The 14047-nt window shown below is 49.1% G+C and overlaps 1 protein-coding gene across 3 annotated transcripts in view; it reads right to left on the reverse strand.

Moving 5' to 3' along the window:
* The window catches only part of Gint3 (GDI interacting protein 3), a 51196-nt gene that overhangs the window by 14335 nt on the left and 22814 nt on the right, over positions 1–14047 (reverse strand). For all 3 annotated transcript variants that reach the window (XM_065439842.1, XM_065439843.1, XM_065439844.1), the window contains exon 6: positions 13199–13449. In XM_065439842.1, the coding sequence (XP_065295914.1) occupies positions 13199–13449 (251 nt within the window). The remainder of the gene's footprint in view (positions 1–13198; positions 13450–14047) is intronic.

The raw sequence follows: 14047 nt of genomic DNA on the forward strand, positions 1-14047 counted from the left end.
AATTTCTTTTTCATAGTTGCAGTATTTGTAGATGCTGTTTGATAGATATTGGCAGTTAACTGTTTACAAAGAACTATATAAGCTACAGTGCAAATATTTTCGTTAAAATTTATTACACGATAAAGTGCCCACAAGATCGCTCTATTTTGCCATTGTGTATGACATAACTCAAGAACTATATTGGCTACACCGAAACTAATGACATATTTGAAATCTGCTTGTAAAGCTTTTAAAGTGGGTGGATTTTCAAATCTCTAGTACAAATATTTAAAAAATGTTTTTGCGAGGAGCGTCTCCCCTTAGGCCAGGTTCTCTGCCATTTAGTTTCATTATCTCCCAGAGAACCCCACCCTCTTCCCACCCTTGCGCTTTGAAGCTCCCCTCTCTCCGCAGTCATCTATTCTTTACAGATTGCCATGTTGCGTTTAGTACTTAGTGCACGCGGCACAAGCAAACTAGAATTTGGAACTCAGAACTAGAACTTGTCGTCCTAGTGCAGCATAAGCTGATGATAAACCTTTCATACAATGGAGCGAATTGAATTTCTGCTTGCGGATTGTGGATCATGTGATCATACGTACGACACCCACGCCCCCTGTGCTTTCTTGGTCTGGGCGAAGAGCTTCGCGATACATGTGAGTAGCGTTTGCTTCATTACTGTTGTCCATGTGAGGGCTGCTCCGTCTGCAATGTTATCCTTCGTCGTGCAAATGCTAGCTGTGAAGTGACCCGAATCATGTCACATGTCATGTGACATATCACGTCCGTCGTTTGAATCCAGCTTTATAAGCATCGCTGAAGAAGGGGGATGGAGGGAAACGCTGCTGGCCAAAGATACCGTGGACGAGTCGTGCATCTGCAAACGGACACTATTTGCAAGGATTGCAGCATTGTCATGTGCAATTATTTATGTAGGTTATATGCACAGATTTTTTTTTTCCCCCCTTTTGGGCTGCTGTAATTGGGAGTGTGAGTTATGTGTAGTGGTGGATTACATGCAGGAAAATACGGTGCACTGAAGGCACTGGGAATGGTGCTGGTGAAAGAAGAATACGATTAGAAGTGCTTGGTTGCCCGCTTCTCCACAGCACCGACTACTTGTTTCGGCCTACCGCTGCAAAGCTACTAATGCTGTTAAGCAAACACCCTCTAGTACTTTGTGGAGGCACTGGGTTCCTTTTCCACATCCTGGAACTCCTAAGTCGGACACTACCACCAGCTAATGACATGGATTATCCGGGACCATCCCAGGCTGCTGCTCCTGTACCACCGTCTGCCCTGGCATCATCCGGCAGTGTGATCTTGCTATATTTAGCGGAATAGACAAATAGACGACCGTGACGTGGAAGACTGGCTTGCCAAGTATGACTGTGTAAGTGCCTATAATAAGTGGGACGACCGTGCCAGGCTCACTAATGTGATCTTTTACTTGATGGATGTAGCAAGCCTATGGTTTCACAATCGTGAATCCAATCTTACCACCTGGTCGGCTTTCACAACAACATTGACAGAGGCCTTCGGCTGCCCTGCCGTTCGCCAGCTTTGAGCCGAGCAGTGTTTGCATGGTCGAGTTCAACACAAGGACAAGAACTTCACAAGTTACACTGAAGACTGCTCTCGCACTGCAAGCGCATCAACTCATCTATAGACGAAGCTGACAAGATCAAGCATGTCACGAAAGGCATCGATAACCATGCCTTCCAAATACTTGTTGCTAAGAGTCCCTGGATGATTGCTGAGGTCATACAACTCTGTCAGCAGTATGACGAGCTGTACAAGCAGCATGCCTCAACACATTGTGCTGCTCACCAAACAGATCTCTCTCCCTTGGATTTCAGCCACGATGCTGCCAACATTTTGGTAACTTTGGAAGTAAAATACTGACCAAGAAACATCCAATGACACGGTTGTAAAGCGTTCCCAGAGACATGTAATACAGCAGTATTTCACATTCTATTTAATGGGCAATCATTTTTTTTTGCACCTCATAAAGAAAGCCCATGGAATATAAAAATAACCACGCGACTGTGCATTTGTATGCGATGATTGTAGTGCTTTCAAGTGCATGACCAAACAATGCTCTAAAGTAAAGAAACAGCACACTGAGGCTGAGAAAGTAACAGGGTGGGGATGCAGGCAATGGCTTTAAAATTTGTCATTAGTTGGCCTAAAATATTTCAACGCCATCCAGTGTAGAGGCTATGAAAATGCAGTAACATTTTGAATGACACATTTCTTAACGTTGTAGTAGTGACGGAAGCATGGCTTCGTCCAGATATTTATGACAGTGAAGTAACACCATGTAGTTATATTTTCCGGAGTGACAGGAATGGTCGCGGTGGTGGCGTCGCAATAATATACAAAGAATCTCTGCAAATGTCAAGGTCACTAAGCATTGACGGGCTAGAAAGTATACTAATAGTCAAAGTATTCCTTGAAGAATTTCATTTAATCATCGGGCGATTTTATCGGCCCCCGAACTGTAATAATACATGCGTAGAAAAGCTTAATGAATTCCTATGCCAAAATTAAATTCGTTCTGCTAACTTGTTGTTGACAGGGGATTTCAACTTTCCGTCAATAAATTAGTTAACCGATACTCCAGAGGCTTTCACTAGTGCCTGACAACCATTCCTCGACGTGGTGCTCTTGCATAATCTGACTTAGCTAGTTGCAGAGCCGGGTACAAAATTGCTCACAGTAAACTCTGGACCTCTTCATAGTTACCGTCAACCTGCTACGCTGTAAGCCCCCATGTGGATGTCTTAGAAGGAATATCAGACCACAAAATGCTAAACCTAACCTTGGATTTGCAACCTACACCAATATTCCCTTGTTCTCACGTGCAAGTGACGTCGATATTTTTGATGAACTACAGTTTGTTTTCTATTTTTTTCTTGTTTGTATGAATCACAGAGTTCTTTGGTTGAGCACATGTGGGCCTTCTTCAAAAACTTAGTTCACCGATGCATAAATGATTTTGTGCCAAGAAAACGGAAAATAGTGTGCAGCAGCAATCCATGGATGACAAAAGACATTGCGCGTCTGGGGCGTAAACTGAAAAAAAGCAAGACGTCAACATACAAAACGTCTTTCATCGACTACAGCCGATAAGATTTCCGGACTATGCCAGTTGTATGTGGAACGCTATCAGTAAGGCTAAACACTATTTCCACACTGTACGTGTGAAAAACTTTCTTATCTCCAAGTAAGTTCTGGCAATATCTCGTGCCACGCAAGAAATCCTTCCTTGGCCTCTCTACAGATAGCGCGACTACGCAGGACAAGTTAGAAATTGCACAGGCGCTCAACCAGTACTTCAGTTCGGTGGATTCACAGATGACGACGGTTTCACAGCACAGTACTTTTCCATTGATGATTTACCTCCAATCAATGACACTTGTATAACTGAGGACGGCGTGTTATCTCTTCTGCTCAACTTAGACACCAAGAAGTCGCCACGTCGATAAAATACCTAACACCTTTCTAGTCCGATATGCTGAGTGGTGCGTGAAGTACTTAACCTTAGTTTTTAAGAAATCACTGAAATGCTCAGTCGCCAACAGATTGGAAATTCGCAAAAATAACTCAGATTCCTAAAGAACGAAACCCATCAGCAGCTTTTTCCTACAAGCTGATTTCTCTTTTGTGCACTTCCATAAAATTGCTAGAACATATCATCTGTAAACACATAACCAATTTTCTTGAGGAGAATCTTGTTATTGGCAACCAACAGCGCTGGTACTGTCGCAGAGTCATCAAGCTGGCTTACGGGCAGAAATCGCGCAGTGGCCTTACACAAGCTTGACAGCATGACCGCCTACTAGGAAGTGGAAATCGATTGGACCCCGAGTTCATCGGATTCAACTATTGCGCAACTGATTGCAACTGTTCACGACTTAGCAGCAGCATTAGATAGGCAAAGTCAAGTCGATATCATTTTTCTTGACTTCGAGAAGGCGTTTGACCGCATATCACATCACAAATTATTGCTGAAATTAAAACCCATATTAAAACAAGATTTCCTACTCTCGTGGATCGAAGCCTATCTTTCACACAGACGTCAAAGTGTAGCTGTCGATGGTGTTCTTTCTGATGCGATCCCTGTGGATTCCTATACTCCGCAGGGCTCTGTCCTAGGTCCCCTTTTCTTTCTAGTGTTCATTAACGACATTGCTGAAAATATACATGTTAAAATGCGACTGTTCGCAGATGATTGTATAATTTATCAAGAAATTTCTACTCCTAACGACCAACTTCTTTTAAGTGACTCCCTATGTGCAATAGAAAATTGGTGCTCGACGTGGCAAATGACTGAATTCCAAAAAGACCGCAGCAATGAATGTCACACGTAAAAAGAATCCTTAAAGTTTTACATATCGCATAGCCAAAGAACCTATATTAGTTGTAAATACCTTTCAATACTTAGGAATTCACATAACCTCTGACCTTCGATGGAATGTGCATATCTCACATATTGAAAAAAAAAAAGCTCTAAGACAACTGCATTACTTGAGGAGAACACTAACACAATCTACTCAAGAAATGAAGCTTTTAGCTTATAAAACCTATGTACGACTCCTATGAGAATATGCTGTGGCAGTATGGGATCCCTGGACTGAAAGTAACGAAGTGAAACTAGAAAATGTCCAATGCAAGGTAGTCAAGTTTATATGTATTTGCTAAAGCTGGAATATATACCTAACAGTCCTATTGCACACCATAGGACTTGAACAGCGGGACATGCAATGTCACCACAAATGACTAAAATTATTCTACTTATATTATCATAATAAAATAAAACTAGAGGAAGACATTTTAGTTGAGCCCCTTACCCACTGCCCTACGCATTCCTATCATTTCAAAAAGGTTAGCGCCTTTCTGTGTAAAACAGATGTTTTTTAAACACTCATTTTTTTCCCCACACCATTGTTCAATGGAATGGTCTGCCTGGAAACATGGTCAGTTCCGAAACTGTGAACTTGTTTCTACGAGCCCTGAGTGAACAATAGGGCACACATGTAATTTGTTTTGAATCAAGTGTTTTGCTTTTGTACTCGATTCTACTGTGTTTTGAACTCTGGTCAAGTCTCGTTGTTTGCTTCTTTTGCTGCAATGTATCTTTTCTCTGGTTTTATTATTTCTGTACCCCACTCTTGCCTAAGGCTTGTAATACAGGCCGGCAGTATTTGCTAAATAAATGAAAACAGAGCAAAATGTTATAAGTCTGCTTTATTATCAGTGCAGAAGTTAGCTCACTGTCCCGAAAGAACTGTAACTGCCACTGCATTCAAACTTTTTTAATAACAATGGGGGTGGGGGCATTATGCCAAGTTAATATGTGAAGTGAAATGCATGTGGATCAACTAGTCTTTGTAAAAGAAATGTAAGAAACTACTCGAAGGCATTATATGCAGGCAAGGTTTCAAACAGGAAGTTGTGTGCGGGCAATATGTTAAAGTGCGTGGTTTAATTTTAGACAACTGCAATTCATGAAAGTGCTTGAAAAAAACAGCTTTACTGTAAATTGTGCTGCGATTCTGCAAGGCCGCACAAGTCTGCTGTTGTTTCTTTTCACTCTATCCTTTTTTGCTACGTGGTGCATTTTCAGTGGTGCTTCTGTGCACTGCGCATTGCACTCTACGTTGCAAATTGATTCAGAGAGCTCCACTACAGTGTACGTATGTCGTAGCCCTTGTGTCACCTGGAAATGCTGGTGCCCATTTGAGTTTTCTTTTCCTCTGGCTTGGATACCCTCCTTATACAGCTTATACTACTTATAACATAGCTGCATTTAGTGCCGAATCAGCTAGAATGCAGCCTTTCCCGGCTCCCACTTACCCTCCCATAAATATTTGTGCATATGCATACGACTTAAAGCACAAGATGAAATACCGGTTGTAATGCAGCTGCCACAAGAAAATCCCGCACACAAGCATGGTAGTGAGCGTGCTTCTCAACAAGGTGCGCTGACTGATGGGAGGGGAGAATGATAAGGGTGATGCAGAGGCAGACCACAAGACAAGGAACGAACAAACGTTTAAAAAATGTGGCCGGCCGGGGGTTGCCTAGGCGACAAGAAGCCTTTGCTTGGCTGCTGATCAGTGGCCAATTGCCATGTTTTTGATTGCCCTTTTGACCGAACATGTGCACACAGTCGTTCTTTCGCTCTGTAGTTAATGTGCGCCCATCACAATGCGTGTCGTCGTCAAGTGCAGATACTGCGTGTGCGACCTTGACTGTTGTCAGTTTAAGCAGTCTTCTGCAAATTTAGTTCGGAGCTTTTAGGCTTTGTGTCCACATATGAGCTCCTGCTGTTCCTACTGTGAAGAAGAAGACGCGCCTCGCGGCACAGCCGCATCGCCAACGCGCGGCTCGTCTCGGCTCGCGCTGCTGATTGCTGGCGTCCGTTTGGACAGTGCTTCGGGCTGCTTCGCCGTTCCCGGTTGCTGTGCCTTTGCATTAGGAGCCGCCAATAAACCTTCTCTCAATTGGTGGAGGTGCTGGGACTCAAACCCCGTCGCTTGAAACCCTGGAGCTGCGATCAAGAACGCTACCACCCGCCATGACCGACAGCTCCTCCCAAACGGCACCGACGCCACAGTCCGTCACCTGCACCGGCGTTCCACGACAACGGGACCCCAAGGTCTTCAGCGGTGCAGACGACGAAGACGTAGAAGACTGGTTTGCGTCATATGAACGGGTGAGCGCACACAACAAGTGGGATGATCCAGCCAAGTTAACTCACGTCATCTTTTATCTGGCTGGTGTTGCCCAACTGTGGTTTCACAACCACGAAAGTGACGTGCCCACATGGTCAGTCTTCAAGACCACCTTTACGGAAGTGTTCGGCCGACCCGCTGTTCGCAAGCTGCGTGCCGAACAGCGCTTGCGCGCCCGAGCACAGCAGACGGCGGAAACGTTCACAAGCTACATAGAAGACGTCGTGGACCTTTGTAAACGAGTCAACGCCGCCATGCCCGAAGCTGAGCGAATTCGCCATATACTGAAAGGCATCGATGACGGCGCATTCCAGATGCTCCTAGCCAGGAATCCGCGCACTGTGTCTGAAGTTGTCAGCCTCTGCCAAAGTTACGATGAGTTAAGGAAGCAACGCGCTTCGACTCGGCGTCCTTTGGGTAGCGACGACTCGTTGGCGAGCCTTGACAACATGTACGACCCATCTTCATTCTTTCAGCGGGTAAAGGACTTTGTGCGTGAGGAAGTTGCCCGCCAACTTTCTTTAGTCCCCTTCACTCAGGAGCCCACGTCCCGTCTTCCAAACACGCTCCGCACCCTCATTTCCGAAGAGGTCGCCCAAGTTGTCCCTTCCGCACCACATCAGCCGCCTGCAGCCGTGAATCTCACCTCTACGCGGGCAGTGCAGCCTGTCGCCACGCCTCTCACCTATGCGCAGCCAGTCCTGCCTGTGGCCGCGCCTCTTACGTACGCCCAGGCAGTACGCAGGCCTCCACCGGCGTCTTTCACGACCCAGTCCCAACCGCTGCCACCGGAAGCCCATGCTACATCTTGGACCGCACCGCGCGCTAATCCTTGGCGGACACCTGACAATCGACCCATCTGTTATACTTGCTGCACTCCCGGAGAGAGAGAGAGAATCAACTTTTGTGCTGAGCCCTTAGTGACGGGTGGTGCGCGCTTGCACCAGATGGGGTGGAACCTTATTCTCAGGTCCCATATGTGTCCAGCAGTTCCTGGCCCCTAGCCGCCAGCGCGAGCTGGGTCGGTAGGTCGGGGCTGGACAACAAGGTCTCCCATCGCTCGGGGGGGTTGGGGCTGGGGAGGGTGGGGGGTAGGGGTGGTGGGGGGTTCTTGAGCTTAGTGCACTCTGCTCGTGTGGGTCCCGGCTCACTCGCAAGTGGAAGGCAACGCACTCGCCGACCACTATGCCCGAGAACTATCGATCCGGGCCGAGGACGAGCCAGGGCTACCGCACCCCGTGACAAGCTACAAAGACATCACGCAAATGTACAGAAGCGGCAGATGTAGGCTTCCCCGTCCGCATCCGCAACTCAACCGAATTCAGCAAACGATCGTGCGACGCATGCAAGCGGGGTCGCTAGCGCATCCAGTGCTCTTGCATAAGATGTTCCCAACAGAGCATGACATTTCATGCCCTTTTTGCAGACGGTCAAAAGGCACTCTAGCACACTCCTGGACACGTCGCCCGATATTGCCGCCGTCGTCCTCAAGCGTTCGGCGACGCCTCGCGGCCCTTCCAGTACGGCAGCCAGCCATTTCGCCAATACGCCGCTCCTTCCCCCCAACCGTGTGCTCGTGCTGACATCCCAGCATTTCCTTCGCGTCGCTCGCCATCCCCTCGCCGACGCTCGCTCTCCCCAATGCGTCGGCGACCCGCACCACCTGACCAGGAAAACTGAACGTCGCAGTTCAAGAGGCAAGAACTGCGCCCCATTCGAACTGTCAAAGTTCTCGCGCCTCTCCTGCTAACGTGGTCGAAATTTGTGTAGAAGGTGTTCCAGCATTCGCTCTTGTGGATACCGGCGCAGCCGTTTCTGTGATAGCCGCCAAACTGTGCCGTTCGCTGCGCAAGGTGACCACGCCGCTTTCTGGACTGTCGCTTCGTACGGCAAGCGCACAGCACGTCACTCCGCACGCAGCCTGTACTGTACGTGTGCTTATTCACGGCATTGTTTACATCGTCGAGTGTATTGTTCTTCCCACCTGCTCGCATGACGTCATCCTCGGATGGGACTTCTTATCCAGTCATAAAGCCGTGATCGACTGCGCACGCGCCGAAGTTGAATTTTCCCCTTGTGACGCACCCTTGGACGAAGATTGCGACCGCCCTCCTAAGCTTACCGTGCGCGAGGACACAGATATTCCACCTGGCTCCTTCGCCCTCGTACCCGTCTTTTGCGATGCCATCGCTGATGCAACGGTCCTCTTCACGCCGTCCGACGTCTTCATGAGCCGTAAATCTCTCCCACTACCCTTCGCGACGCTTGACATGGCTGGCGGCTGCAGCAATATATCCTTTTACAATCCCCTCTGTGCGCCTATTACGTTGCTCGTTGGTGAATGCCTTGGCTTCGTGGAACTCCTCGACTCTTCTTCTTTGGTTGACGTCCCTGGAGACTCTTTTGACGTCGACCCCGGCCAACCATCTTCGATGTCCGCGCTTGAGGAAACGTCCAGGGTTGCGTTCTCGCCTGCCATCGCCGATACCCTCACACCTGCCGAACGCGCCGACCTTCTTGATCTCCTGCACAAATTTAGAAGTTCATTCGACGTTTCACAACCTCACCTGGGCCGCACGTCGGAAGTGCAGCACTACATTGACACCGGTTCACATCCGCCGTTACGTCAACGACCATATCGCGTCTCTGCCGAAGAGCGTCGTGTCATTACCACCCAAGTCGACGATATGCTGCGCCGTGATGTTATTCAACCTTCGCACAGTCCCTGGGCATCTCCTGTCGTTCTCGTTCGCAAGAAGGACGGGTCTATTCGCTTTTGCGTCGACTACCGTCGGTTAAATAAGGTAACGCGCAAAGACGTATATCCTTTGCCGCGCATCGATGACGCCCTCGACAGTCTTCAGGGAGCAGAATTCTTCTCGTCCCTTGACTTGCGTTCAGGGTACTGGCAGGTCCCGATGGCTGCGGCCGATCGCCAGAAAACCGCATTCATTACGCCTGACGGTTTATATGAATTTAAGGTGATGCCTTTCGGGCTTTGTAACGCCCCTGCCACCTTTGAACGACTCATGGACAACATGCTGCGTGGCCTCAAGTGGTCTATATGTCTGTGTTACCTCGACGATGTCGTGGTTTTCTCGCCTGATTTTCCTACTCACCTGCTCCGCCTCAGACAAGTTTTGACCTGTCTAACGAACGCTGGCCTTCAACTCAACCTCAAGAAGTGCCGCTTCGCCGCGCGAGAGCTCACCATTTTAGGCCACGTTGTGTCCAAGCACGGCGTTCTACCCGATCCTGCAAAACTTCGAGCAGTCGCCGAGTTTCCGAAGCCTCAGACCATCAAAGAACTTCGAAGCTTCGTGGGCCTATGCTCATATTTCCGGCGCTTTGTTCGAAATTTCGCATCGATCATGGCGCCATTGACTCAGCTTCTACGCGGTGACGCCGCCCTCTCCTGCTGGTCCCCTGCATGTGACTCCGCCTTTGCTACGCTGCGTCGTCTTCTCATCTCCCCACCTATTCTTCGCCATTTCGACCCGTCAGCTGCAACTGAAGTACATACAGATGCCAGCGGGGTCGGTCTCGGCGCCGTACTCGCCCAACGAAAGGCGGGCTACCCCGAATATGTAGTCGCCTATGCGAGTCGCACACTGACGAAGCCTGAGGCCAATTACAGCGTGACCGAAAAAGAGTGCTTGGCTTTAGTATGGGCACTTGGCAAGTTCCGACCATATCTGTACGGGCGCCCATTCGACTTGGTCACAGATCACCATGCGCTTTGTTGGCTCGCCAACTTGAAAGATCCCACTGGCCGCCTAGCCCGTTGGGCACTACGCATCCAGGAGTACGACATTCGCGTCGTATACCGCAGTGGACGCACACACTCCGACGCAGACGCCTTGTCTCGTTCACCTTTACCTCCAGACTCGGCCTGCGCAACAACTTCCGCACATTACGTGTCATCTCTCGACATGGACTCCTTTGCAACCGCACAACGTCGTGACCCGTGGATCGCTTCTCTTTTCGACTATCTTTCTGGATCGTCGACCATCCCTGTATCCCGAACCCTCCGACGCCAAGCAGTTCATTTTGCCATTCATGACCAGCTGCTGCACCGACGCAATTACACTCCTGACGGTCGTCGGTGGCTTCTGGTGGTTCCCCGCAGCTTAAGGTCTGAAATATGTGCCGCTTTCCACAACGATCCGCAGTGTGGCCATGCCGGAGTCTTCAAGACATACGAACGAATTCGCCACCGCTACTACTGGCGCGGCATGTACAATTTTGTACACAAGTTTGTTCGGTGCTGTCTTGACTGTCAACGCCGCAAATCGCCGCCTTTACGCCCATCTGGTGCCTTGCAGCCGCTCCCGTGCCCTGCGACACCCTTCGATCGCGTCGGCATCGACCTATACGGCCCGCTACCTATGACACCAGACGGCAATCGGTGGATCGTAGTTGCTATTGATCATTTGACACGCTACGCCGAAACTGCTGCTTTACCAAGTGCTACAGCGCGGGATGTAGCCTCTTTCGTCCTACATCGCTTCGTGCTTCGACACGGCGCACCTCGGGAACTCCTCAGCGATCGAGGTCGCGCCTTCCTCTCCGAAGTCGTCGAAAGTTTGCTTTCGGAATGCCATATTATTCATCGGACAAGCACGGCATACAATCCACAGACTAACGGGCTCACCGAGCGATTTAACCGTACACTTGGTGATATGCTCTCTATGTACGTGGCATCTGATCATGGTAACTGGGACCGCATCCTTCCATTCATCACGTTCGCGTACAACACCGCGATCCAGGCCACTACGGGATTTTCACCTTTCTTCCTCCTGTATGGCCGCGAGCCTACGCATACCATCGACACGCTCCTTCCATACCGTCCTGACGCCTCCGAGTGTCTACCTGTTTCCGACGTCGCCCGACAAGCCGAAGAATGCCGCCAGCTAGCGCGCTCCTTTACGGCAGAGCAACAGCAGCGCCAGAAAGAAAACCGCATCGACACGCATCCAAATACGACCTACGCTCCAGGCGTTCTTGTGTGGTTGTCGGTCCCTTTCCAAACGCCGGGGCTTTCCTCGAAACTCGTCCCAAAATTCGAAGGGCCTTACCGAGTCTTGGAGCAAACATCCCCGGTGAATTTTCTCATTGAGCCCCTGTCACCACCTGAAGACTTGCGCCGGCGTGGACGTGACATTGTCCACGTCTCGCGTCTCAAGCCCTACCACGACCCTCTGCCTCCCGATTCTTAAGGCGCCAGGATGGCTCTTTTTGTCCGGGGGGAGATTGTGAAGAAGAAGACGCGCCTCGCGGCACAGCCGCATCGCCAACGCGCGGCTCGTCTCGGCTCGCGCTGCTGATTGCTGGCGTCCGTTTGGACAGTGCTTCGGGCTGCTTCGCCGTTCCCGGTTGCTGTGCCTTTGCATTAGGAGCCGCCAATAAACCTTCTCTCACTACCAGTATGCACACATACAAACTTGTTAGGCGTTCGCAGTAGTTGCTGCAGCTGATCGCCCAAAAAACCAAGCTACACTTCACACGTGCTGTTGTCAGTTCAGCCCATGTCCGTGATGGCATGCTCGATCTCTATGTAATCATCTACGGGTACGAACATATCAAGGGCAAGCTTCCCACAGTGGCATGCTGCCCGACACCACCGCCGGCTAAGCCTAACCAGTCCGCCTCATCAGCAATTGACAACCAAAGTTACGTTTTGGTACCGAGTATTGGAATGGCTGTATGGTACACGGAAAACGGAGGAACCACCTTGAAAACATAAGAGTTAGGCCAGAGATGGCAAGGGCAACACTCGAATGGAGCCAGCTTTGTTCACGATTGCCACATGCTCAACATCACACGCATGCGGTTCAGTACGGCAGCTGTAATTTCAATTGCCGTTCTACATTATTTCTGTGGAGCTGGTGGCAGTGCTGCAGGAATTTTCGAGTAATCGAGCAGGTCTGAAAATTTAGTCTGCGAATCTTGTCAGTCTGTGTGTGTGCGCATGTGTGCGTGCGTCTCTTTTCTCGTGTGTCACTTTGTCTGCTTCAATTGAAGACTGCGGGTACTCAGACATCAACCTTTCAACGTTTGTCAACTTAAACGCATGAAAACACCCAAGTTGCGTGCCTCAATTCTCAGATATGCCAGGCTGCTTGATCTATACTTGTTTTTCATAAGTACAGCCTTAGAAAAATGTTTTCATTATAGTGCATATATTCAGGACTCCGGTGAGTTACGCTATAAGCAGTCTATGCTGTTTATAAATTCCAGTAACGGCTAAACGAAATTATCGCCCGCAGACCAGTGCTATAACTGTCTGATCAGTTAGTAGCCTGGAAGTTCTCAGAAGCCTCTCTCAAGTAGCCCTTGTTCTCAGGAAGAACCATGACAAGTGGTGGACATCCTCTGCAGAAGCTGGAGTGCAACACACTGGATGGCTCACGAGATCTTCGGGGGCTCGCCCTTTGCGAGGTGCAATGCAAGCGGCAGTTACACCTCCCACCCACCTGGCTTCCTGCTCGCGCAGCACCTCATCAGGGCTGAGGTTGAAGAAGGAGTCGGGCAGCACCAGCTGCTGTGCTGCCTCGTGGGGGAGCAGCACGCGTAGCGACCGGTCCAGAACGGGCTTCACGGGCTTGGCACAGCACAGCGCGTCGGCCAAGATGCGCAGCTGCTCAATGTCTCCGTCCAAAGGGAACTCGAGCCACTCCTCAGATGGCACCGACTCCTCGTCGTGTCGCCGCTCAAAGCCAGCTGCCTGCAAGGACATTAACAGCAAATGTTACCTTTCCAGAGAGCAATACTTTTAGTTCAAACTTTTTGTTGAGATACTTCAGTGCTACGACAGCAGCAAAACACCACCAAAATTTCGAATATTTCAACCAGTTTCATCGTATGCGTAAATTAGCATGCCAAGCCTCAAACGTCAATAACATTTCCAGCAAATGACTGCTGCACAATGAAATTGCCCCAGAAGACACCTAGGCAGCTTTCATTTTTTGCACATTAATTATTACTGGTTGAAACAACAGAAGAAGAAAACCTCCTACAAGATCACAAACTAGCACTGCCATCAACCGCTGAAATACAATCATTGACTGATTTTCCGGACTTCATGGGCATTAAAAACTAGTCTAAAAAATCAAACAGTCCAAAAAATTCATGCAGTAAAAAATATTAAATTTATTAGGCTTCATCATCATCATCATCATCAGCCTGGTTACGTCCACTGCAGGGCAAAGGCCTCTCCCATACTTTATTAGGCTTAGAGTGGCTCAAAAAAATATCCAATAATGCTGTGCCTCGTACTATGCTTGGAGGCAATCAGATTTGCTTGGATTTGTGCAAGATTGGCA

This window comes from Dermacentor albipictus, chromosome 5 (assembly GCF_038994185.2).
Source record: "Dermacentor albipictus isolate Rhodes 1998 colony chromosome 5, USDA_Dalb.pri_finalv2, whole genome shotgun sequence".
Classification (NCBI taxonomy): domain Eukaryota; kingdom Metazoa; phylum Arthropoda; class Arachnida; order Ixodida; family Ixodidae; genus Dermacentor; species Dermacentor albipictus.